Here is a 27557-nt window from a genome sequence, read left to right as displayed (position 1 = left end):
GCTCAAATATGCCTTCTGTCCCACAGGTGCACTTAGCTCTGCAAATAAAAATGTAATTGCCAATAAGCGCTTAAAACTACAGACCCAAGATGTGGACTCCTGCAATTCTAACAAAATTCCACCACCCAAAAGGCAGAGGAAGAGCCCAGCGCAGTCCCCCAGCAAAAGCCCCATCTTAGAAGCCTTTCTGAAAAGCACGAAAGACAATCGAACCATTGTAAGAAACTTTCAGGCTTACTGTGAAAAATGTGGCATGAATGTACTATCTCCTAAAGTAGTAATTGAGAGACTAACTTTACCTGTCGGCACACTGGTTAATTTAAAAGAAGGGTTTAAAAAATGCTTTGACAGTACAGAGGCTGTCACTCGAAACCTGTCGTCCTTAAAACGTTTACAATCTAAAAATTTAAGACCGCTGCCATTTTATGAAAAATCTCACTATAATCAGCAATTTTTTGATAAAAGGAGCCAAACGCCAGTAAGTGGACAAAGAGGTCACATTCCTCAGAAACCTTATATCTTAGTAGACTCCTGGGCACCCCGTAACAGGTCCCATGGAGGAATAACGAAGGAAAGCAATCATGAGGCGGTTAGTCTGGGGAAATCAAAGGGACGTGAATTTCTTTCAAAGGTATGGTTGCATGTGGCTTTGCAGTTATTTCTTGTTTGTTTTGGGTTTTTATTTTATTTTTTATCTTGTGTTTTCATCACTGGATTGTTTGTTTTAGGTTTGACATTACAAACTGCAACCTATATTGACAAAAGCTATTGAAGACCAATTGGCTTATAGGTATAAGTAATTCCAGTAAAAAAAATAAATAAAAAGCATTTGACCTGGATAGATTAGTAATTTCTAGACATGATGCACTGAAAAAAAGTTTTGTGTTTTTTTTTTTTTTTGTTTGTTTTTTCACTTGTGGTGTGTTAATGTGGTACTAAAGGTTTCTTTTTTCTACAATAAAAAGGATGTTTTATTTACCTGGTCTGTGCAACAATATTGGACAGAACAGCCCTTTTTTTTTTTTTTGTTCTGCATTAGGGTAGAAAACCCATGTTTGTGCCTCTTTTCCCCCAACTATCTGTCACCACTCTTGCTCCAGCGCTGTGTCTGCCAGCATCCCAGTTATCCTCTCTACCTGCATTTATAGGACACAGAGGCAGCAGCCATTGGCTCCTGGTGTTGCCAATCAAAACCTGTGATTCTTGGTTGGTGCCATGCCGTATGCGTGTGCATCTGTGGATGCACACAGCCCGGCAGGGAGCATACCCACACAGCTTGCTACAGACACGCTCGTAAAGGAGGGTTGGCTGAGAGTGCCCACAGGGGACCCCAGAAGAGGAGGCAAGGAACCGTTCTTTTCAATACCGTTGCACAGAGCAGGTTAGTATAACGTGAAGCTTTGCAATCCTTTTAACACCTCTTCTAGAGTCCTCTGCCGGCGCCGTTCATTCATTCTTCTTGCGGGTTCACACATAGAAAGCCATGTGCTATGGGGGTACTTATGCAGGCACACTCCCAACCCAGGCTGTATGTGCCCATAGATATAGCACAGCTCAGCCATTCTACCAACTCCCTCCTCACAGAGATTGACTGACAAGAACAGGAACCTATGGTTCCCGCTGCTGTTTCCTCTGAGGACAGAAAGAGAGAGCAGCGGAGCTGCAGGCAGCTGGGCAAAGCACTTGATCGAGAAAAGACTGGTAAATATTTGGGGATGGAGGGGGATGTGTTCAGGTATTGGGAGGTTTTTTATTTAATGCTGAGAACTACTTTAATGCATGCCGTAATGCATATTGGTGCACCAGAACACGATCATTTTGTTGTTTATATACCTTTAAAGGAACTCTCCTCTCAACAAATGGAAAACTGTTTGTAATCCCATGGTCACAACAGTTTGACCTCTAATGTACCATTATTTTGCCAGGACTAGCCTCTGTGATTGGATGCACTGCTGGCTAGCACACATTCATTCAGATATGACTACAGTGTTTATCGGTAGCATTACAGAAGGCAATAAAATGAGGTACAAAAAGTGTTGTACGAGGTACAACACTGTTTCTATGTGGAAGTGTTTGTGGGGGGCCCTGTAATATTCCCTATGTATGAAGCAGTATTTGCTTCTCCTTAGAAAGGTCCTCACCTCATTGGCATTCAGCAGAGTAAATTACTTTCTATATCTCTATATGCATGATTAGAGACACATCAATAAAGTGAGATTCACCAGTTAATGGTGAATGCAAAGGAAATAAAATGCTAAAAAATGAATTTGGTTTCATTGTATCTTCAATGGCTAGTTGTATCAATATTTGTTGCATTATCTAATATACTTGCACTGGGCTTAAACCTCTAGAATCTTTTTTTTTTTTTTTTTTATAGTGTGTGTGTGTGTGTTTGTGGATTTTTGTTGATTGATCAGAAAACTTTTCATGCTAAGTCTTTGTATTTATTTTATAGGTAAATGGAACATCTGTAAGTATTAGGGAAACTTCAAATGTCAAAACTAGTTTAGGTAAGTAAAGAGCTATTCTGGTCTTCTTGGTCTTGTCTTCTGGCACCAGCATGTAATATATTTCAGCTTACCAGTCTTTGGATGTGTTGACTGCATTAAGCTGGCTATACACTGATTGAAATGTGGCCAGTTCATCAGGGACTGGCTGAATTTCGATCAGTGTGTGACCATCCCTGCTCAACAGAAGTTGATTGTTTGATCCTCTCTCAGACCATTGTCACAGTAACAAGTACCTCTGTTCTTGTTGTAGGTGTAAACTTTACATTTTGGATTTGCCCTCACTTTCATAGAAATTGCTGATCTGCACAGTTAGAGAGAGTGGGTCACTGATCTTTTTTAAAGTCCTGATTTTAACCCATCAATTCTATGCAAATTTCAAAAAAAATGTACCTTTTAGTTTAAGTATTCTACAATCGTTAAACATTACAGTATACCAGTGTTTTCCAAACGTTCTAAACAAAGGACCAGTTTGTTTGTCCTTCAGATTTTAGGGGGGCTGGCCAGTGGGAGTAACAATGCTTCCAGTTTGGAGGTCAGGAGGACGAATAATGCCCCATCATTGGTGTCAGTGGAAAGAATAGTGTTTCTTCACTGCTGTTAGTTGCAGGAATAGTGCCCCAAAGGCCGGGTGTCAGATTATTATTATTATTATTATTATTATTATTATTATTATTATTATTATTATTTTTTTCCTTTGTCTTATCAGGGAGATTGCCCTTCATTTCCTGTTCTGTAAGTTATGTAATACAATTCAAAGGAAATCTCTCCAAATGGACTTTTAAATAGTTGTAAACAGAACATTGTTTTTTTTTTTTTCCATCACTTTCAGTCTAGTGACATTGGTCACTAGGACAATTAAAGAGGATAATTCTCCCTAGCATGGACACAGACAGAATTAGTTTGCACTTTAAATACTTTAACCACTCCTGTCCAGAAAATAATGAAGTTGTAAGTATAAAATGGATGGGAAATCAAAGAGGTTCCTGTATTGAGAAAGGTACATGTAAGCATACTGTGGACATTTCTTGTTAAAGAATGTTTACAATTCAGTTTGTTCCTGCAAAATTCACAGCCTAGTTTCCAACTAAAATGTTTCTAAAATTTGCAGAATCTGAAAAAGCAAGCAGCAGTGATTTCGAATCGGAATCTCCTCTCTTCCCTATGGGACCTGTCACTTTAGAATCCAAGAACTCTGACTGCTCTACACCGGACACTCCTTTTAATGGTTCAAAAAAAGTCTTTCGGCGAGTTGACCGGGATAGTGTGGACAGCGATGAATCGTTTCATGCTTTTTCATTAAGCTCTGATGAAGAAGAGGAGACACTCAAACCTCTTGATGAGATTATGAAAACTGTAGCACAGCCTGTGCCAGCTACCCCACAGAAAGCAGACTTATCTTCACTTTCGCTATCTCAGTCACCAATCCATGATACTCCGGTAGGTATAATGTTTATTTTTTTAATGAATGTTCTTTTCTTATGGAGATTTTTATGGCAGTACACAGAAAAAAAATGTAGCGTGAAATACCTTTATGCCTCAACCCAACCACCTCAATACCACCATACGTATACAGTATTTATGGCCTCGCATTGAGGTGGTTTTACCTGGATCATGGTTGAGTCTGCAATCAGTATCAGTTTCCTTTTTCTTTTTTTTTTTAACAGTCGATTTCTTTAATTTAAGTGATATGAGCAATAATACAGCTGCTGGATCATTTTCACAGGTAGCGGAAAGGGGGGGTCCCCCTCCCACCGCTTTCTTTTCCAGGCCTCCCATTGGGACAGACTAATCCAACCAGCGGCATTAGGTGAACTGAACAGAGAGGGGAACTGACTGTTCCTTCCCCAAACTGAGATCAGATTTTTCAAGCCAGGGCCTCATGCACACAGGACGTTTAAAAACTGCCAGCCCTGCTGCCAGGAAAAAACAGTATTAAAAACATGCTGTAAAAACACTTCCTATATTTTAAAACCGCCAAACACAGCTAACAGCTTATCGCAGAGTTTCAACGCATTTAGCAGTGTTTAGGGTCGTTTTTGTGCTTTTTATTTTTTATTTTTTCATTTACAGCTCTACAGCCTCTGCTCCTGGAAGCACAGGCTGTCCATTTTGTGTGCATGGACACATAGGGTAACATAGAGGGTCATTTAGAGGCCTTAAAAAGAAAAACGGCAGACGCCCCCCAAACGGCAGCTGTAAAAACGTCATGTGTGCATGAGCCTTTAACAATTTACAGACCGGACCATTTTGCTGACGTACATCGGCGTGCGCTGTTCGGGAACCGGTTAAAGTGCTATTGAAGGCTCTGTTTGTTATTTATCAAAAAATAAATAAATGTCATATTTTACCCACTCCTTGCAGTGGTTTTGCACAGAGGTGCTCCTGGCCCCCCCCTTCCTTGCCCAGTGCCCCCATAGCAAGCTGCTTACTATGGGGACACACGTTCCTGCTATCTCCTGAGCCGTCTGTGTGTCCATAAGACATTCAGAGTGCGGCCTTGCCTGTCGCTGCTCCCTCCTCACTGGCTATGATTGACAGCAGCGGTAGCCAATGGCTTGTGTGTCCCAGCCAATGAAGAGGAAGAGATCTGGAAGAGTTGCTGCTCTCATGCACCTCGCTGAATCAAGATGGGGCTTGGGTAAGTATGGGGGGGGGGGGGGGCAGCGAGGGATGCTGCACTGGGAAGGTTCACTTGCCTTCTCTATCCTTAGCGGACTGCATTCTTAGTGCTTCCTATGTTTTCTGTTCTGTATGTGCCATATATTGGCACAACCCTGTTTTGAGAGTATTGACACAGGGGCGTGTGCACAGCGATGAAGTTTAGTTGTTTTCTCATAGATCTGGTTGTACAAAACCTGCTTTTTGTTTGCTGCCGAAAATGTACCTTTTTAAAATCTCTGCTCATATTTGAAGTCACTGTTTGGACCATTCCTTTTTGATGTGCGTCAACATATACTATTTTAAAACTGCTCTCTCCAGTTCCGTGCTCTCCACCCTCTCCTTAGCAAATGCCATTCACCCAAACTAGGAAGTAATAAAGTCTGATATCAACTGTTGTGGACACATAGAGCCCTGAATGCTGTTCTCTGCCCCGTTACTGTGCCTGCATGTTAAAGCTCATTATTAAAATAGAGGCTGTGGTGTGGAGATCATAGTATCACACATTGTTCTTTGCTTAACACAGCAGAGAAAGCTCTGTGATTGAAGGTGGCCCATCAAATGGTTTTGAAACATGACGTGACTAATCTGTTATCCCCTTTCTTACGCCTTGTTTTTTTTGCTTGCTTTAGACGTGTTTGGCAGCACGTCAATTGCAGGCAGGTACTGTAAATGATGCCCTGTATTTTTCCTCCTGCAGCAGCCCTGACCCTCCCCCCTACTTCAGCTGCGGAAGATTATTTCAGGGTGGAGAGCAGGGGAAGGGCCTGGTAAATGTCATTTACTGGCCCTTTACTTTTCTGAATGAACACAGTGATCTATACCAATCCCTGTGTTCATAACTGATGCATTGTAAAGTGTTTACTATGGTTCGGTTTGTGGATGAACTGGGAGAATGTACAGAGCCCTTCCTGTTCTCATTTCTCTGCCTGAAAAGTGAGACATCAGTGGGCTTTTTAAAAATAGAAGAAAACATTTAAAAAAAAGACTGACACCATCCACTGCTCTACTCACTGTCCACTATCCCTCTGACTGACACTGTCCACTTTTATGGTAGGCTACATTTATGTTTTTAGTGACGCACTTTTTTTTTTATTATGTTTTTCTTTGTTTTTTCTTACTATGTAGTTAGGCCTTACAAGATAAAAAAAAAAACTGTAAACAGTAAAGAATGATCTGTTCAAGTAGATTTTCACCTCTCAAAAGTTGCCTACCCCGCTGTAGACCAAGCACATTTTTAAATGTATTCATGTGGAGTGTTTTTCCATCCTTTTATTTATTTTTTTAAAACCTCACCTAGCATGCAAATCATTCATAATGGCTAGAAGTTCTGACTTGTATTTCCAGGTCAACTTTCTGTTTAGTGGAAAACGTATGACTATTGGTGTATTTTAACAGTGCTAGGTCCCACTGTCAGAATGGTGGGATTCCTCCATCTTTGCTTTTGTGGATAGAGCAGTCTCTTGGTTGTTTTTTTTTTTTTTTTTTTTTGGAACAGAGGTCGCAGCCTCCATATTTCATTCTGGAAAAAAAAAACCTTGCTTCTACCCCTGCTGGCAATGTTGGTATGTCCTTCTGCATATGTAAAACGAGGGACTACCTGGTCTGTGCCTGCTGGCCAGATGTTGAGAAATGCTGCTTTGCATAATTGAAAAATAATGCAGGTGAGCACATCACAAACTCCTATTGAATATAGACAATTTTTCCTTGGAAGCATGTTTTCGCTTGGCTACATCTGACATGGTTCTGTGCCCTTCTATGTAAGCTGAAACATTGTCATTGTCAAACCAGCGTTTTTTGGGAACCCATATTACCCTCCCACTTCTTATTTTCTGATCTTGGTGGGTTTATGTCAGAAACCATGAATCAGACTGAGACAGAAGTACAATTAAATCACACTTGTTTATTAATGAAAATAAAAAGGTAAATAGAAAAAGCGTAGTCAAGCATAGCCAGAGTCCAGTAACCAGATCGGATAATCAGCCAGGCCTGAAGTCAGGGATCCAAGTAGAGCAACTGCAAGCAGGATAAGGAGCCAGAAGGGATGTCGGCAAGCCAGTCTGAAACAAACCTCAGGAGATGGTTCCTTGTCATGTGACCAACGCGAAGGCAAAGGTGAAGTGAGCTGGAAGGCTTTAAGTAGGCAGGTCAGAAGAGCATTATCGGAAACAGCTGGTAACTGTGGAGAGAGAGAAGAGAGCTGGCAATTAGCCGACAGCTGAGTGGCCAGCCCAGAGGAGGAAGGGCTAAGCCAGTCCTGACAGTTTTTAATGATTTAGATTTAATTGTAACTGAGTACTTCAGAAAGAGTTTTTGGCCTTACTTTGGCTTCAGTTGTCACTATAATGTTAATTACCAAAGTTCTAAGAAGGTTATGACCCTCAAGACATATGTGGACCCTTAAAGATTTAGAGTTTGACCTGCATAGTACAATAAAAAGAACATTCATCATAATGGTTTGGTATGCTTGATGAATTTTAATAGTTTTATTTTATTTTATTTTTAAAGGCAAATAACAGATTAAAGGAACTTTTACAAACTCCTCGCTATGATAACAATCTGTTGTTTCTAGTAAAAGAGAAAGAAGAGAGCGAAAGGTATGTGCAGCCATGTTCTAAAATGATCCATTATACTTGTGTGTAAAAAGAAGTCTTTAAAAGCTTGGCTTATTGAAATTGTAGCGAATGCTGGTGAAAGGGAGATCAGTAATACGTTTTGCAGACTTGGAATATAGCCATGACTTCTCTTATATTGGCCCCTGTTTAAAAAATACACACACCAATTCCTGTGCTAACAATAGAAGATGTACTAAGAAATGCTAACAACTTCTAAATATCGCAATTAACTGCACAATACACTTGTAAAATGTACTTAAATGAATAACCAAAAACTCCAGGGTCAGGTGTGTAATGCATCATAAAGTATTTGCATATGTATACACTACATTATAAATGTGCAAAAATGGTTCACCCAAAATCAAATCCAAACTGTCCAAAAATATGTTTTAATTGTCCCACCTCAAAGTGGAACTAAAGTCATTTTTATATATAATAAATCTTCTGCCCTTGTTTTAACTTTGGATAGTAAAACTGATTTTTTTTTTCTGACAGTAAATACCTTATACAGCCCACTTCCTGTTTCTTGTCTGGTAATAAGCCTAGGCTTATGACATCATGCACAGCTCTTTTTCTCACTCTGGTGAGAGTTTGCCAGGAAGGTGTGGGGGGGGGGAATTTCTGCAGCATATTTTGGCAAGTTAAGAATCGCAGTGTATATATAAAATATGAAAAAGTGGTTGGAAGGAAGCTTCAGAATGCCAAATATGTTTTTATTACAAATTCTGTGAGCAGACTGCAGTAACTCTTTTAGGCCCCTTTCACACGGGCGGCTGTTCTGCCGCTGTTAAAAACATGTTTTGTTATTTTGAAATTCAGAGAATCCTGGCACAGCGTTCACTTGCAGTTGTACATTGCGTTTAGCTGCGTTTAGCTGCGTCTGCGTTTAGCTGCGTTTGGAAAATTCTGTCCATTTCTGATGTGCTTCCTATTGTTTTTCTTTCCTTGTTGCCGCTGCTATCTGCAGGAGAAATGGTACACTGCGATTACCTGCGGTTATGTGCTTATAGCTGCGCTACATCGCACCTGGACGCATACAATTCTATTTTTTCTATTCGCACCGAACCGCATGTAACGAAATCGCGGCTAAACACTGTGTGTGAATGGGGCCATAGGAAAGCATTGCGTGCTTTTAGCTGCGGTAGAAAACTAGAAAATCCGCAGCTAAAAGCACCATTCTATCCGTCCGTGTGAAAGGGGCCTAAATGGGATCAAACTAAAGAAGTGTCCCAGAAATGCTTAAATATGTTTCCTTTTTTTTCACCGTAGGTGGAATAGACCAGTATACAAAAGCTAAAAGTCTAAGACTAGTATAATATCCAAAGGACAGAGTCCAAAGTGATCTATTTTTCTTGCCCATTGGTGGACAAAGAAATTCAGTGTCGGCTTATATTGTCACCTACAGAAGTATTGGACACTGACAAACAAAGTAGGACATCCCGCACTCCTGGCATGCTTCACTTTTTTTTTTTTTTTTTTGCTAATGTTCTAGGAGGATGGATGTTTTTTCTAAGCAGGTCTCTATGTCCAGCCATCTGGATCGTTGCTTCCTAAGGGGTGCCAGACACTGACCCCGCTGGACAGGCTGTTGCTCCTAGCCTTTTGATATTTACTTACATAGAGACTAGGCTACCCAGCAACATTAAAGTGGTTCTAAAGGTAAAAGTTTTTTTTTTTAAATCTTATTGCATTCTATGTATTAAGGTACAAAGCCTTCCCTGTGCTTTTTAGAGCTGCTTTCTATGGGAACACTCGCTGAAGAGGAGGTTCGGGGCTGATCTGTGCAAAACCGTTGCGCAGATAAGTATAACCTAAATATTAAAAAGAAGAAAAAAATTTCATTTAGAATTGCTTGAAATTTTTAAAGAGCTCTTTATTGAGCTTTAAGCAGCAAGCAAGCCAAAATAAAACCGAAAATGTGTTCTCGGCTCACATTTTGTCGCAGTGGTGACTTGTAAGAGATATCTATCATCCATACAATATCTACTATATAAATCATCCCAGCATTAACGCTATATGCTCATTCCTAAAAGCACCCATTTTAAGCCTGGGTTCACACTGCAGCACGCTTCGGCGTGTCTCCATTCACCATTTCAAATTTTGGGCTGAATTCGAACCTGAAACAGACCAAAAGAACCCAGCCTTAAAGTGTTTGTAAACCCTAGTCCTGAAATCTGATCAGATCACATATTTCTGTAGTGTTTACTTGTCTCCAAAGCTCTTAGGCCGCGTACACACGCGGGGACTGTTCGCTCAACTTTGTCCGCTGAACAGTGTTTCGGCGGACAGTCCGCTCGTGTGTGGGCTTTCAGTGGACAGTTTCAGCGAACAGTCTGCTGAACAAAGTTTTTCGGAATTTCCGAAAAACTGTCCGCTGAAACTTTGTTTCAGCGAACAGTCCCCTCGTGTGTAGGCTTGTTCGTCAAACTAAGTTCCGCGCATGCTCAGAAAGGATTTACACGCCGAAGTTTGCATTGCAGTGTATAGGACGTCGTTTTCTAGTCCCGTCGTACGTGCCGTTCACGTCATCGCGCACGGTTTCAGCGGACTGTTCGTTCGTCGTGTGTGGCCAAGTCCGTCCATGCTAATTTTGAGCGGACTGTCCGCTGAAACTGTTTGACGAACAAAGTTGAGCGAACAGTCCCCGCGTGTGTACGCGGCCTTAGGGTCGTTTCTGTTCTGGTGCTTCGTTTTTCTGTTTTCAGCATGAGTCAATTCTGAGAAGTTTTCCAGACTTTCCTCTGCCTATGTGGAAGGAGGAGGAGTGTCCCTTACCTTCAGTCAGCTCTCACACAGTGTATAAGAGCTGTATCTGCAGCTCTTCACCCCCTCATCTGTATTCCTCACATATGCAGAATGATTTTATCACAATTATGCTCTTTTTCGTAGAGAAGAAAAGACTGCAGATAAATAAGTACAACTTATGTAGGAGGATTTCTTTAATCTCTGTGTATCAGCTGAGGCTATTCACTTCACTGCGCATATGAGAGGGTTTACAACCACTTTGATGGCCAATCTTAAAGGGACCATATAATATACTAAGTTAATCAAGCATATTTGTAATCATCCCTTTGATTACATGGTCCGCTTTATTTTTGCCTTTTTGTTGCTTATTGCTCAATAAAAAAAACTTTTTAGAATTTTAATGATTATCTTTGTTTCTACACATACTTCTTTCTCTTCACCTACCTTTCAAAGACTAACATCTGCAAGTGTGACCAGGCTAAATGCAGGGCTATACACATTTAATTTTTCTTTAGTTCAACCAGTGAGTTGAACAAAAAAAAAACCTCACAGATCCCCGCATCCACACAAGTGATGTGACTGTAGGAATCTATCCCACCATACTATTGTATTCTTTGTTTTAGAAAAGTACAACACAAATCTGAGTATATGCGGTTTTGGGTGTGTATTATTCATTTAGCACTGGAGTTTTTTGTTATAGTCTCTATTTAGTGTAAAAAAACAAAAAAATAATAAAATAACAAGAAATCTATGAAATACAAATGTAAACATAGGAAATCAAAATAACTGGGCAGATTTGTCCGTGTTCTTGATGGCTGAACATGCCAGGGTGAAAACTGTGTGGGAAGTAACGGGGCACAGGGCTGTCATTCTTTTTCTAACTTCAGAAGTCATAAAGGCAGGAAAAGCATGTGCATACCGGGTATCCCATCCTTTTATTGTAGATCAGAGTAAAGCACGGATTAAGTCCCAGAGCATGCACCCACAAAAGCAATTTGGCAATGGCAGTTTCTATGTTTTCAGTTAATAGTAAAACATTGGTCCATGTAAAAAGCAGGATTTGTCATTAAAACGAGGAGGACCCAAATGACTTATCAGCAAAAAAACATTTTTTGAATTTTTAAATGCAAATTTAATATGCAATCACAAGGCATGACGCCCTCACCGACTATCTGCCCCCACCCCTAATTATGATGCTGAATGGCAGATCGCCACAGGGGACGCTCCCATTTTTATCTGCAGTTTTTCTTTCTCGTAATCGTTTTTCAGTTGGTGTCCAGGCCTTGTAATGTGTCAACTTGTTATCATGTAACAGAATCAATGCAATCGAGAAGCAGCTTCACAAAGACCTAGAAAGGGGACAGGGAGTGGCTGATGAAAAAGTGATGGACAGTGAACAGAATGAAGAACTTACCGACGAACACAGGTAATCCACTTGTTTACTGAATTTCTATGTTTTCCACTTATATTTATATTTACTTTGTTCTGAAGTACACCAGGAACTGTATTTCATCCATTTTATCCCTATGACAAAGCAGTGCTCTAACTCATCCCTTTAATGTATTCATTAGCTATTAATTTTCTGTAGCTTGATTAGGTCTGTGCCCATTGTGGATTTAAACCGCTACAGAAACTTGTATAAAGCTGAAATTTAGGGAAAATTCAAAACTTATCTTACAGTTGGTCTGCCCCTGCATTACACTGGTTAAATTCTCAATTTTGTGTAGGTTATTTATGAATCAAATTTTACATACCTCGTCACCAACTCCTGCAGGTAGGCTTCCTATTTGCTGTGTGACTAGTAAACTGAAGTTGCCTCTCTGTGGCGTTTCAACATTCAGTGGCACTCTGAGCTGAGGTCTCCACATACGTTGCGGGATCAGCAGTCCTTCATTGTAAGTTAGGATGCCGAGGGTGCACCATTCTATTCCAGAGCATTGGAGGGAAAAGAATGGTGGCTGCTGGTGGGAGTAAGGGATAAGGTAAATCTGCTTTTAACAGTACTCTAGACAAAAACAAGCCCAGCTGCAAAGTTAGTTTTCAAATTTTTATATTGAGTTCAGCTTTAATGTGTTTCTATAATTTTAAGGCAGTGTGTCTCAACTCTAGATTGCCTCCATGACATTACCAACTTGAACCTTATATTCAGGACATACAGTCCAAGTATTTATATTATAAATATATACACAGTATACAGCGTGTGTGTATGTGAACATTTCCTCCTTATGTTTCATACATAAGTTACAATTTATGTTGGGAAAAGGCTGCCAAAACTCCTCTTTTCATGGTTCCTTACTTTAATTCCCACCACCATACTGCCACAATTCTGCAGTTCAGTTACACTAATGCTGTTAGCCTTTTATTTGGGACTGCTATAGCATACTAGGAACATTCTATAGCATAGTGTAGTAATAGAATTAGGAATGCATATGTGGAGGAAAGTAGAGAAGATGGTTTCTAATGTGTTCACACAAACTTTTAAGTTCAGAGGGAACCAGATTCAGATCCCACAGTCACCAGAGTCACAGAGGGAGCTACATGAGAGGCTCTGTTTAAAAATGTCTAACTCAAGGATTGAAAGATCGACTGTTAATGAAACAAGGTAATCCTGTCAGAAACCAGGCCCTTGATGGTGCTGAGAGCCAAACACTGATCCATACCCAGCTGCAGAAAGAAGATGATTTGTCACACAAAGGAGCTGCTAAAGTCCTGTTAGGCTAGGTTAACACCTGTGTGGGCCGTGGTTTGCGTAGGCAAGAGAGCCCATTTGTTTTAATAGACTGTCATGCCACGTGACACGCAGGACAGAAGTCCCTGCACTATTTTTTAAACTGCAGCTCGCATAGTAGCCAAGGTTCCCAATACGGGTGAGATTTCCAGTGACAGCGGCGTGCCATTAGGATTAATGGCTCCCATCTGCGGGTCCCACATTTCTCTGTGTGGGTGGTTGCGGCTGCTGGCTGGTATTTGTGTGGGTCCCACAGTGGCACCACCCGTACAGATGTGAACCTAGCCTTGGGATGCTAGGAAGCTTTGAGTCTATGACCAAGTATAGTATGCCTGCCATGTCTAATGATAGACTTTATGGGAAGCGGCCTTCCTAGCTGTTCGAATCATAGGTAACACAACTTCAAAGATGCCCCTGAGGCAAAAAAATCATCTACATGTTGTTCAAACCAGGGACCGTAAAGTAGGATGACAAAATAATCCTTAAAGTGGAATTCCAGTCAAATAAACTCCCTTTTATTTCTTTGAACTATATAAATTTATAGTAACCACTTTTTGGGTTGCTGAATGCCTGATTGGAAACAACTTTCTGATGCAGACATTCAGCAGTCCACCCCTCTTCCACCAACATCATCTCCTCTCATCAGCGCAGACAGACACTCCCTCATTCGGTTGTCAGTGTTTATTCTCTCAGCCCGCACCATCCCTCCCCCGTTCGTGATCTCACAAGCTTTCTCATGAATGAGGATACACAGGTGTCCTGGTTTACGAGAGGGCTCCGACAGGGGAAGCGGCTCCACCAATCACTCTAGCCTTGATTTGGGTTGTGGCTGTGAATGAGAGCCGAAAATGAAACACGCCAAGTAGCAGCTCTCAGGCTTAGAAGAAAGAGAGATTTTGTTCATAGGACAGGCAATAAACCACTAAAAATTAAGGTAGAAAAACAGTGATTTTTGGAGCACATCAATCAGGTTATATTACATTAATAACTGCTTAGGACTATTTGGGGGCAAGGGTTTCCAAGCACTTTAAAGTGACACTAAACATACACTGTTTATTTTACGTTGCATTTTTTTTTCCTGTATGTGTACACATGTGTGTGTGTGTGTGTGTGTGTGTATATATGTATATGTATATATATATATATATATATATATATATATATATATATGCCAGTCAGCCTGGGTCACGCATCTCTTAGCCTGTGTCTTCAAATAAGAGGGAGGTGAAGCCTCCATTATTCTACATGTAATATTCCACCCTCATTGTGTTTTGCTGGTTAGTGGGCATGAAGGGAGTGGGCTGTCATTTGCCACTGTGTATTTATCGATGTGTGTGACTCTCTAGTCAAATGGGCTGCTCAGATGTGATAGGGAGGAAATGCCTTGCATAGAAACTCACTGAAAACTAAGCATGTGCATAGTTGCAGAGTTGCCACCACAGCTGCAAAATCCCTAGCTGAACTGGGGACCTGATCAAAAAAACAGTACTGCAGGATTAACCAATTTTTATACAGAAAATTAATCTCATAGTGACCGAGTGAGTATGAACAGCATGTAATACACCATTTATTGATATTTTTATGAGGGTTTAATGACGCTTTAAGACAATGATTATTTGCCAGAGCTCATAGAGCATCTGCCAGGAGCCTTACCAGGTCAGTGTATAACATCCTCTCATATCCACACAGTTGCGGGGTAGTTGCAGTGCAGGCCCATTCACCGTGGGTATACCTCCAGATGCAGCCACAGCATGTGTACACCCCCAGTTGCTCCCTCTGCAGCTAAAGGGGGAGAAGTTGGGGGTGGTAAAAACAGCTTAACCATGTGGTTTTACTGCCCCTCCAACCTGACATGTGAACAAGCCCTTGGGTTACATCTGCGTGCTGCATGTAGGGCAGCCCATTCATTTCAATAGGCTTCCCTACCCACAAAAATGCAGGGAAAGAAGTCCCCAAGCTTTTTTTTTTTTATTAATTTTTTTATTGCACTGCACCAAAAGCCCCCCATGTTTGGGGTACCATTAATAATTAACGGTACCCCTAAAGAGCAGAGCATTCGTCTGTGTCTCAGGAACGAGTGCGACAAAGAGAATTCTTGTTGCTCAGTGTATTAGTGCTCGAACGAACACAATCGGACCAAATTTTAATGGTTCAAAGAATGTCAGGCAAAATGTTCAGCCTCACGCATGTTCACTTCATGAAATCTGGCCCTCTTTGAAAAAAGTTTGGACACCCCTGTACTAGAGGATCCCTGTACCTGGAGACATCCCAGATTTAAAATATCCAACATAGATCTTGCCAGTGCTCGTTGGCTCACTGGACATATTTCCAGTATTTAACTAATCTGGTATGAATAGCTACCACTGCATGCTGGCCGACTGGAGAGACTTCCAGGATTTTCCATATCTGGCTTGGATTTTCCATCAGCGGTTGATAGTGTTATCTTTCAAACTAAGGACTGCGTTTCTGTGCGATGCAATTTGAGCCTATTAGTTTTTAATGGGATGAATAACAGTAGTAAAAGTAGTGCATGCACTGTGGGGGCGTGCCTTGGATGTGAGCCGGAGAAGACAAGCCTTCAGAGCTCCGTGCAGATCCATTCTATTAACCCTGACTACTGACTCTATTTTTGCCGTCAGGTGTCTATCTGTTCCTCCGAGCATTCTGGATCTCCTCCGAGCATTCTGCATCTCCCTATCGCAGTGATCGTGCCTGCTATAGGCTGGGGAAAGGCACACAAGGACTCAAAATCCCAGTGCCCTGGGAAGGGGCGGGCTGCTATGTCACTGGCCGCCATCTTAGCATCCACTTCCAGAGCGCAACGTGGGCAGAGGATGCAGCAGAGCCCAGCGGTATCCTCTTCAGACATGGCTTCTCCTCCAGAGTCGGCATCTCCCACGCTCTTGGAGGCAGCCCCAGATTCCATCACCAAGCCTATACTGGCAGCTATTGAGGGATTCAAAACCATGCTGATGGTCTGTATAGAACACCTGGCATCTGAATGCACCTTGATCCGCCATGATCTGGACAAAATAAAAGGGAGGCTTAAAGAGGCTGAGGACCGGATTAGCACGGTGGCAGATCAGCAGGGATCCCAGGCCTCACAAATTGCGAAACTACAGTCGCTGGTGAGTTCATTGGTCAATAAAGTGGACGATGCAGAGAAAAAACTAAGGTGCAATAACATTTGTGTGGTGGGCCTGCCTGAGGGTGACTTTAATGCCATATTAAGTGCCACCGTGGACTCCTCACGGCTACAGCTTCCTCAATGGAGCTGTGGAGATGGAAAAATCCTACCACCAGGAGCTTCTCCCCTAAAACCCATAAATCTTCCTCACGGATTGATCTTGCGTTTTGCTAATGCCACCATGCTGCAGTTGGTGAGGGGTGCCAGTTATCTAGCTGGTAGTTTATTGGACCATACACCTTTATCTGTACACATTGGTCTCCCTTTGCAGATTAGGGGGGGAGCATGGAGGTTGAACTCAAGCTGGTTGGAGGTACCTATTGTATGGAATGCCTTCAAGACATGTATGCGTGGACAGTATATATCAGCCATTAAACAGGCTCGTAAGGCTTTCAACATCAAGTCGCAGGAACTACAGGATAATGGAAGGGCCTGTGAACTCACTCGTGCCACTGACCAGTCAGATGTCATATATATTGCAGAGACTCGCTGTCTTCTGGTGCTGCACTACACTGAGCTAACGCATACTTCTTGGGCTGAGTCCATTTTTGAACAAGGAGATAAAAACTGAAAGTTTTTTGCTATTTTAGTTGCATAACGGAGTCCAGACATATATACCTTTCATTAAAAACAAGCGGGGGGGGGGGGATATCCTCACTGATCCGACTGCCATTTTGGACACTTTTGTAGAATATTATAAAGCAATATATGCGACTATTCCGGCTTGCAATGAACAGGAATTGGAAGCATTACTATCTTCCCTGAATATTCTGTTCTTTCTGAGATGGATAGAAATTTCTTGGAGGCCGAAATCGCAGAGAAAGAGATTGAAACTGCTACTAGAGCCTCCCCCCCTCATAAATATCCAGGTCCAGATGGGTTTTGTATAGAATGGTATAGGCTACATTCGGAGATTCTGGTCCCGAGACTTAGGGCCTTGTTTCGTTTCTGTCTAGAAAATAAACTTCTCCCAGACATTCTTATGGAGGCTCAGGTGATTCTGTTGCCTAAACCAGGCAAAGATCCCTTGGCCTGCTCTTCATATAGGCCTATAGCTCTCTTAAATCAAGATCTTAAGATATTGGCCACCAGGCTGTCACGGTTTATCACTACCCTGGTGGACATAGACCAAACAGGTTTCATTCCCCAGAAGTCTATGGACACTAATCTTTGCAGGCTGTTCGCACACCTACAGATTGACCATGTTAACTCCAGGGCTAGAGTGGTGGTATTCTTGATGTGGCTGAAGCCTTTGATTCCGTGGACTGGAATTATGTCTGTAGTGCTACGACATATGGGGTTTGGGGATGTTTTTATGACATGAATATCTTTGCTTTGTAATAGTCCCAAGGCGGCTATAAAGATTGGCACGCCTGTTTCCCCTCAGCTTGCTGATGGTAGGGGAACATGTCAGGGGTGCCCTCTCTTGCTATCCTTGTTTGCTCTTGCAATTGAACCCATAGCCATTGCTTTGCAAAGCTCACCAGAAGTGAAGGCGTTGCTGGTAGAGGGTATCTGTAAATTCACTACCCTTTATGCAGACGACATGCTTCATTTTACAAGATACAGGACCATCTCTAGAGGCCCCAATTTGGGTCCCCTGCTCCTTCTGTAGGCGTGTGAACAGTCTGTTTGGCTCCTTCCTGTGGTCTACATCATCCCTGGATTAGTCTCTGCACCTTGCAGGAACCTTTGGGACAGGGTGGACTGGCATTACCGGACCTTTTCAAATATTTTGTAGTGGAGCAAATGATAGTTAGCCGATGGCTGTTGAGAGATAATGGGGATGCAACAACGGAACTGGAGGCAGCCCTTATGGGATCTTACGAGGGTCTGTTATCGGGTATATAGGGGTCCCCATGCGGCATCATCTTTTGACTGGCTCGATGCATGCGACAAAGCAAAGGTGTTGATGAAATCTGATACTGGGGTATGGTCACCAGATACCTCCCCTGTGGTTTAACCCTAGACTGCCCTTTTTTGGTGTGATACCCACCCGGGCCCAGATAATTGGGTCTGGTATCAAACAATTGTATAAAGTGGGGTGAGGGAGAGGGGAAACTACTTATGTTTGATCAACTTAAAGATGAGCACAGCTTGCTGAACTGGTATCTCTTAAACTATTTTCAGCAGAGGCATGCATTCTTGACAGTTTGGTACAGACACATTGGATCTTGGTCCTCTCTGGAACTGTTATGTGATGAATCCCTGCAAAAACCATTGTCAGAAGTATATAAAAAATTGTTTGTGGAAAGGCCAAAAAATGCTCAGAGTGTATGGACACTTTTCTGGGGGATGACTGGGATGATATGTGGAATCACTCGTTCGGGTTTCTGGTGTCGGCTCGTGATTGGCTTTTCTGCAAGGATAGCCAGTATTTACAGTACTAGTGCCACAGAATGCTGGCACTGTACTACTAATCCTGCTCATTTTGACCATATATTCTGGCACGGCTGACTGATTTTACAGTTGTTCTGGATGGGGGTTACTCGTACCATTCAGAGCTTGATGTCCCTTCCCATCCTCCTGACAATTTGTCTGCTTGTTGGGCCTGGTGGATGAGGTGGCACCACGTAGGGCCTAAAGCACCATGATATCTCTTTCCCTGTTCTATGCATGTAAAGCAGTCTTGTCATGCCAAAAATGGTCTGAACCCCTTACAGTATTTTACTGGAAGGGCATTTTCAATAAAGCACTAACTTTTATCTAAGCAGGGGTTGTCCCAAAAAGTTTGAGGTGGTGTGGCAGTGCTGGCTTGCTGGCAACAATACTCTAACCTAACTGTCTAAGGGATGGGTTATTGCAGTATGGAACTTGGTGAACTGAAATTTTAAATGTGACCAAGCAGTTGTCAGAATACTTGAGAAGCCAGTTTATACTTTTCTAGTATAATGATGTTTTGTTGGGAGGGCTACCAGTTCTGATTATGCTCCTGCACTTTATAGAATGTTGCACAGGGGAGTGAAGGGGTGAGGATGCTGGGATGGGATGTTTTTGTACTGTATATGTTGTTTAATGTTGAAAAAAACAAAAAACAAAAAAAATAAACGCCCTGCAACTTGATTGCATGGTACTCTTGTGCAGTGCGTTTTTTTAAGGCCCCTTTCACACTGGGGAGTTTTTCAGGCGCTACAGCGCTAATAATAGCGCCCAAAAAAAATCTGGCCCCTTTCACTCCAGTGGGAAAGCCGGAGGGCTTTCACACTGTAGCGGTGCGATAGCAGGACAGTGAAAAAATTCCTGCTGGCCGCATCTTTGGCCGCTCCTACCCGCTTTGCGGGCAGTTTTAACCCTTTTTCGGCCGCTAGTGGGGGTTAAAACCACCCCGCTAGTGGCCGCATACTGCTGCTAAAATGACGGTAAAGTGGCGTTAAATATAGCGCCGCTTTACCGCCGACGCCGCTCCCGCACCAGTGTGAAAGGGGCCTTACAGATTGCAGCTGCAATACGTTTTTTAAGTGGTGTGGGAACTGCACACAGAATGTGGGTTCCCCACACTGCATTCTGGTGTGTGTGTGTGTGTGTGTGTGTGTGTGTGTGTGTGTGTGTGTGTGTGTGTGTGAATGGCCTTAACCATGAACAGCAGAGCTGAAGGCGGCACTCAGTTGAGTACACTAGCAAAAAAACATGGCAGCACAGTGGTATTAGCATTACCCTATGCTGGGCAACAGCTTTTATTGCCTGTGTTAATTTCCTGTATGCAGCAGTATACCCCAACAGTCTAAGAGCTCCTGTGTTCCTCAATGGATGAGAAAGATGTCACTTTTAGGTGGACTGACTATACTTTTTCCTTTTTCATTATAAACAATTGTATGGGTCTGTTATAATGGCAGTCCTTGGCATCACAGTAATACTATTGTTTCCAGGAATGTTTTGGATCTGGAATGTTTTTGTAGTTTATTCTAGAGGAGTTTTTGAACGCACCTTTACTCGCTTTACAGGGACCTATTGAAGAAATTTTCAGTTGCCACAAATGCAATACCAGATCACCATCCAGGAGAGGAAATATTTGATTTGTCTCAATCAGGAAGGATCTTTAACATTTGTACTCTTAACCTGCAACATTTACAATCCATCTCTGGCAGCTCTGAAGAAATTATAATTTTCAGGTAACCTAATGATCTTCTGGATCAGTAATATACTCATTTTGTAGACATAGGTTTATAGGCATCTATTTTTACCTCCTTTTCCTGTATGTTAATTTTACATTAAATTGGGAAATCTCAATTCTTGGCTCACACCTACAGGTGCGACCATATTTCTCTGCGCAGGGCAGCCCTTTCAGTTCATGGGTGGCCCTGTGTGCGAGAAACATGGAAAAGAAGTCCTTGATTCTATTCCAAAAAACGTACCAGGTTAATCTGTATGGTGCTATGGCACCATGCTGTTTGATGTGCATGAAAATGAGCATATTTACAGATTTGTGGGGGTGCCATTAACAACCAATGGTACTGCCGCATGTCTGCTAAAGGACAGCACCGTTTTGCATGCATTCCTGATGCGCAAATGTCTGAGCCTAAAAGTGGACTTTTGCTCTTGGTGCCAGTCAGGCTTTACACAAATCAGTTTATGGCTGTTGGAGGTCTTTCACTGCCTTGTATTTTTCCTGTGCAATGCATCTCTGACCTTAAGCCTGGTACACTAACAGTTTTTCTCCAACCGAGCGGGGGCTAAACAGAATAAAACTGAGGAGCTCAGGAGAAGCTGCTATACTAATGATCTGATGTTAGCACAGCGCCCCCCGCAGAGCTAGTGTGTTCTGACATGGAGATACCCCCCCCACCGCCAGAACGCACTGGCCAGCACTCTTCAATATTGGCTAAGAGTGCTGATCCATTGCAGATCGGCAGACCTTTTTGAGTCATGCCCATTCAACAGAAGCCAGCCTGGCTGCCATACACACAGGACGAATTTATGCCCTTAAGAAATGCATTAAAATTGATTGATTTACAAGTACAGAGCTATTTAACACATTCTGAATAACCAAGGACCATTGGGCAAAATCATAGTCTATGTCCTGACCCAAGAGCAGCTGGTTCCTTTAGGGCTATTAAAATGGTATGAATCCCAACCACTGAGTAAACAAGCAAGTTTGTGTCTAGCCATGCCCTAATGTAAAGCCTGATTGAGGCCCCATTTTCATTCTGGGATCTCTCAGCTATTTATGAATTGCTATCTGTTGTCTAACTCTGTTTTATTTCTTTATGCAGCTGTATTCCTGGAAATCAGCTTATGTTGGCCACAGAAGGATTCCTCACTACTTTGTATCAGTTTAAGCAATGCCCTGAGGTTTTAATGAGATGGTTGTTTCAGGTAAGAAATTTTAGTTGGTGCAGTAGTCATAATAGAAAATTATAGCGTAATAGAGATTAGTATTAGTAATAGAAATTAAACTTTTTTTTTAGTCTACCTTAAAGTGGTTGTAAAGGCAGAATGTTGTTTTGTTTTTTTTCTGTAAAATCAGTCTGTATATGCAGCATAGCATGCTTGTTATACTCATTGTGGAACTTAAGGGGTTAAACCTCTGCATTGTGTAAGGCTATTTTATCCTATATGCATAGAGCCTCCCCCTCCTGCACTGTCTATCTGGGGAAAGCCAAGTAATACAGGCAGCGTAGCCAACCTGCACATGCTCAGTTGTCTCTCTTATGCTGGAGAGAACAGTTTCTTGTTCTAAGAGCTTGCCAGGTCACATGATAGGGACATCACATGTGGGTGTGTATACAGTCTGTAGTGAAAATCTCCTCCTTCCTGTACTCTCAGCACTGGAAAAACCTGCAGTTTATCGTGTAACCGTGGTATACAGATCATCCAAAAAGGTATATGGGGCAACATTTTAATGTAAAAAGGTTTATAAGCTTTGGGCACTGGGGAGCAGATGAACTATTTTCATATTACTGGGTTTAGTAACACTTTAATGCATCCTATGCAAGAAGGGGAAAAAAGGAAAAAGGGGCTGCAAGATGACAGAGTACAGACCGCTATATCCAAATGTTAATTTTATTAGTGAAAGGTAGTACAATCTAAAATCATGGTGCTGCATTGCAGCCACCAAGTGAAGAAACATAAATTCTGCTTAGCAAAGCAAAATATGCATGCTATGCAATGACACACAAACACATGACATTAAACAAAAATACAAAAACATAAAATGTGCGGACACCAAGTCAATTGACACAGTATTCTGATTGGTCAATTCCTTTGCGTTAAGAGGAAATGTACCAATCCAGCTGGCTTTAGACAGGAAAGCAATGACCTAAAATAGACATTTTCTTGAAAGACTATTCGCATAGAAAACTCGGGAGAGCCAAACAAAAAGTAGCCCGATACGATGGAAAAGATCTCAAAAAGACAAATCAGAAAGATGGTGGAGCTTATCCTGGTCCAGTGAGAGTGATCACTCAATTTGGGACCCAATGGAGCACAGTAAGAGATTCTTTGCAAACCTTGGGGTATCCTAACCAAAACACCAGGTCTAGCAAACATAGTGGGCCTAACCCCAAAGATGGTAGCTAGGAGAGCTAAGATCCTAGGAGATAACCTGAGCAGGTCAGAGTTTTCCAAGACAATGGGAACCTCCTGGTTGTCAAAATACCCAAGCGTATGTTCCCATGCGGACACTGCCAGGTTATTCTCCCATGTGGATAGGACTAACACATTTAATGATGCTCTGGGTGAACGCAGTTTTCAAATCATAAACTGTGCCACTAACAAAGTCCTCTACATGTTGACTTGTCTCTGTAATTTATATTTAGGGAAAACAAAATACCAGCTTGGAATACGCATCGGTGAACATGTGTGTGAAATCAGTGAAAAAACCCAGACAAACCTCTAGCAAGACATTTTGCCCAATTTCATAAAGGCAGCCTGTAAGGCATGCAGGTTAAGGGCATCTATACACTGAAACTGTCACCAAGAATAGGTGATTTCAATCTGTTAATACTACAGAAGAAAAGTGGAGGATATACAGATTGACATCACTCTGGCCAATAGGCCTTAATACTGAACTTAATTTGCAGGTTTTCTTGGAAAAATAACTTCCCTCCATCACTCGCCTCCCAACAGTAGCCATTTTTAGCAGTTCCTAACTTCAGGGGTTTTCATATACTAGTAGTGCTCCACTCATCAACATAAATACATATACATGGCCAATGTAGACGATATATACAATAGTCCCTGCTGCTGGACTATGTATATCTATCCATACAACTTATTGCTGTAAGTGTGGTCAGTGTTATATGTGTGTTGTATTCTGTTTCTTCTATGTGTTTCTTATCCTCCTCTGCTCATCTGTCTGAAAATATATAACTAGCAGATAATGGTTGGATATGATCTCTTTACTGAATCTATTCTATATATAGCTCTGTCTAACATGTTAGAAACTGCCTTAACATGTGTAGAGCCAATACAAGATCCAAATCGTCCTTGAAACCATTACACCCAGAACTTGGAAAAAAAATGAAAAATAAAGTTTGGATATATTCTAGAATAAAGTTCTAAGGCCTTGGGATACGAGATCCAATGTGCTCCCAGACACCACAGGGATCTATTGCTATAATAAGCATCCTTAGCTACAGGGCCAGAGAACAGTGGACTGATAGACTGCTTGGGAAATAACAAATTTCCACCGCATCAGCTAATAGTAATAGATTTACAAATGATAAATCTATTCAGGAGAAAGTTATGTGTTGGGAGTTACTATGAGTAGGCTCTAACATTGTTGTGATTCCACTGTCAAACCTCTGTAAGGTCCATGGATGAGGCCCAAGCTGATAAATCTTTAATAAAATTTTTGGTAGGAGTGGGTCTATCGAGTGGGTGCCATGTGTCATTAAAGTCGTCCATAATTTTGCAGATCAATAAGGGGCTGCCTTTTCCAGGAGAGCGTATTGTAAATCATCAGAGAATGGGGGAGGCAGATATACATTAACTATCACATATCTCTGATTTCAGAGTGTAAGCACCAAAACCTCGAACTTGCCCTGGGGATCATAATGCACATCCTTGATTACTCAAGGAAGAGATCAATATAGAGCCATCTCTAGAAAAGGAGGAATACATTGCATGAAAATCCTTTTGTACCCAGAGTCTTTTTAATGTGAGTTTTGCTGCCCGTCAGGTGTATTTTCTGCAATAGAATATGAGGGGTATTGATTTTAACATATTAAAACATCAGTGCTCTCTGGTAGGAGGTTTATAGTCTTCTGACATTACAGAAGAGCACCTTCTGACTCAAGGTTACTTCTGAACATGGAGACGCAAGAAGTTCAATATGGAGAGTGTAACTGAAATATTTGGCCATCAGGGAGAACCAGAAGGGCAGCAAAGTCCTATATGAGAAAGCACACAAGGGACCCGGGAAATACAAAAATATCCCTAAATAAAGAACCAAATGAGAACTTCTTGTCCGTGCACTGCATGAATATTTTAAGGCAAGCAGCGATGGGGCTTATTCCATAGAACAAAAACGGTATAATAGTTCCATCCCAGGCAAGCTAAGAACACTTCACTAGTGTAGGGCCATCGGGAAAGGGGGGAATCCCCCCTTGAGCCCAGTTATATCGGAAAATGTTCTGTTGAAAATACACACTACTCGGTAAGGGTTGCTGGTGAGTGGCAAGGTGGATAACTGTAAGTTTTATACAAGGGGGGAAAAAAAGAGATTTAACCTGGTAGTGTCCTCTTTTGTTCATTGAGGGACACAGCCAGATTGTAACCATTAGGGTGTTAGGCCACTGGCAGGAGGCAGATGCTAGGTACTACAAAAAAAGCACCCCCCCCCCCCCCCCCCACCTGCGACACACAGCTCCTTTTTGTTTGTTTAGGAGTTAGGACCTTTTCTTATCTTCAGGTTTTTTGACCTACTTGTTACTGTGTTTATAGGAACTATCTATGTTTATTTATATCTTTTGTAATTATTTCCAATGCAATATGACTTTTTTATTTTTTTTGTCAGTGCTGCAGTGTTTGTTTTTATTTTCTGTATAATTTTTTTTCTCTGGAGTGGATTTGTATTCCATATTGTCAAAATTTTCTTGCAGATGGTTTCTGTTCATCCATCTTACGCCATATCCATTAAACTTTTAAATGCCTTGATTGAAATAACGTGCAACCATCGTAAGTATTGAACACATGTTCATGCATCTGCTTTTTTCCTGTCTTAATTGTTGATCATTACAAAGATTTTCTTTCCTATAGTTACAAATCTTGAAGAAAAGCCCTGGGTTCCAACTTTACTGGACATAGCAACTGTGTTTGCCAACATGGGGATTGCCTTCAAAACTCTTTTTTCTCTTCCACACATTCAGCCAGCTTTCCGTGACTCTGACCTAGTGTAAGTGCTTCACTTTTTATTTGTCTGTCTTTCCTGGGTTGTAAAATATCTTGTTGAAATGATGCTTGATCAGGCATTAGTTCTGTGGAAAAATAATCTGAAATGCACAAGTGATTGTTGCTGTTGTGAATTATATCAAAGAATTGTATAGAAAACCTGCTTTGGAGCATAAATGTTTTATAAATGAGCAGCCACTTTAAGCAATTTGTGGCACTCGCAGCCAAAATATAATGTATGGAAGCAGTGCTAAATCAATAACCAGGTGATTAAATCCTGAATAGGTATTTGTTAAAACAAAAATGTGTTTTTGATGACTCCAAACTTGTTTTGTGACAAATATGCACACTGAACTAATTTGTGAAAAAAATAATCAGTCTATAAAAGCCCATCAGTAAGGGCATAAAAGAAAATGTGTTTAAGAACAAAGTTCAAAAAAAGAAATAATCACTTTGCTATTCAATTATTCCTTGAGTGACCCTACCTTCCCATTATTTAGTGCTTCCACCACCGTGTGACACCAGATAAATAAGCCTATTGCCGTATCCTGTGGACCATCATATAATATAATATGGTCAAATGTGCAAGATAAATCCCTTTTGAATAGGAAGTCTCCAAATGCTAGGTAGGTATCCAGTCAGGGTTGATCCATCTAGCTTCTCCGCTTTTCTGACTCCCCTATGCTCCTTGCCCCGGTACAGCTTCAGCTCAGCCGCTCAACTCCTCTCTGTGTCTGAAATAATTGGATTGCGAATTGATCATTTTTTGAACTTTGTTCTTCAACACATCTCCAATTGTGCAGTCTTTACGAATTTCCACCCTAAATTCAATTTTGATCTTTTCAGCCACTTCCAGTCCAGGCCAATAATGACGTTTCTGCATTTGTCATACATGCATAAATCTGCTTTTTTTTGCGCTAGAAAATTACTTGCAACCCTCAAACATGATATATTTTTGTAAGCCGAGACACTGTAACATAAAATGGTTGCTGTTGCATTTTTTTTGTGTCGCACGGTGTTTGTGCAGCAGTGTATCAATCGCAGATTTTCATGAAAAAAATATACACTTTTAATGAGTTTTAGTGAACACACCACAATATAATATCCCATTTTTTTTTTTTTATTTATTTTTTTTTTTTTTGGGTAAAACCTAAAAGATGATGTTGCGCTGAGTAAATAGATACTGAACGTGTCAACTTCTTTTTCTTTTTATTTATTTTTTTCTTTGTGTTGCCTGTGGAACAGCACCAAACTATGGTGAAAATAAAATAAATCCGTAGGTTAAACTTTAAATGCTTTTTTACAGGTTACCATTTTAGGATTATACAGGAGGTCTGGCACTAGAATTATTACTCTTGCTCTTACATTTGCAGCGACACCTCATGTGATGTGATCACAGTTTACATATCCATGCGGGATATGTATGCTGGTTTTCGGGGGGGGGGGGGGGGGGGGGGGGGTTGTGCTTTTTTTGTATCAACTTTGTTAATATCACAAGGGATGAACAGCATCTTTTGTGATCGCATGGGCTGTGACGGGTGCTCTTTTTGTAAAGATCTGGGGTCTGCAATACGACAGGATATATTTTAGGTGTTAAATAAAGGAAAGTACTGCAGATCTTTGTAGATTTCCTCCATTGTATTAAGGTGATATTAGGTCAATGCATCCATCATTCCCTTTTTTATTTGAAGAATTGTATGGGACGGCAATTTTGGCAGCTGTATAATTCTTTCAATGTAACTATTCCCTCTTTGTAGTGTCAGTCAGTTTCAGACCTTGACATG

The 27557-nt window shown here is 41.4% G+C and overlaps 1 protein-coding gene across 2 annotated transcripts in view; it reads left to right on the top strand.

Annotated features, from left to right (window-relative positions):
• The window catches only part of SLF2 (SMC5/6 complex localization factor 2), a 74489-nt gene that overhangs the window by 12665 nt on the left and 34267 nt on the right, over positions 1-27557 (top strand). The window contains exons 3-11 of one of the 2 annotated variants that reach the window (XM_077455313.1): positions 27-631; positions 2456-2510; positions 3619-3947; positions 7677-7765; positions 11844-11954; positions 20385-20552; positions 21654-21756; positions 25485-25560; positions 25642-25777. In XM_077455313.1, the coding sequence (XP_077311439.1) occupies positions 27-631; positions 2456-2510; positions 3619-3947; positions 7677-7765; positions 11844-11954; positions 20385-20552; positions 21654-21756; positions 25485-25560; positions 25642-25777 (1672 nt within the window). The remainder of the gene's footprint in view (positions 1-26; positions 632-2455; positions 2511-3618; positions 3948-7676; positions 7766-11843; positions 11955-20384; positions 20553-21653; positions 21757-25484; positions 25561-25641; positions 25778-27557) is intronic. The other variant, XM_077455314.1, reaches the window with a different exon arrangement.

This window comes from Lithobates pipiens, unplaced genomic scaffold, assembly GCF_037356315.1.
Source record: "Lithobates pipiens isolate NorthernLeopardFrog02 unplaced genomic scaffold, aLitPip1_a1.2 Scaffold_25, whole genome shotgun sequence".
Classification (NCBI taxonomy): domain Eukaryota; kingdom Metazoa; phylum Chordata; class Amphibia; order Anura; family Ranidae; genus Lithobates; species Lithobates pipiens.
Note: the sequence above shows the minus strand (reverse complement) of the source record. Positions and strands in the feature narration are given on the sequence as shown.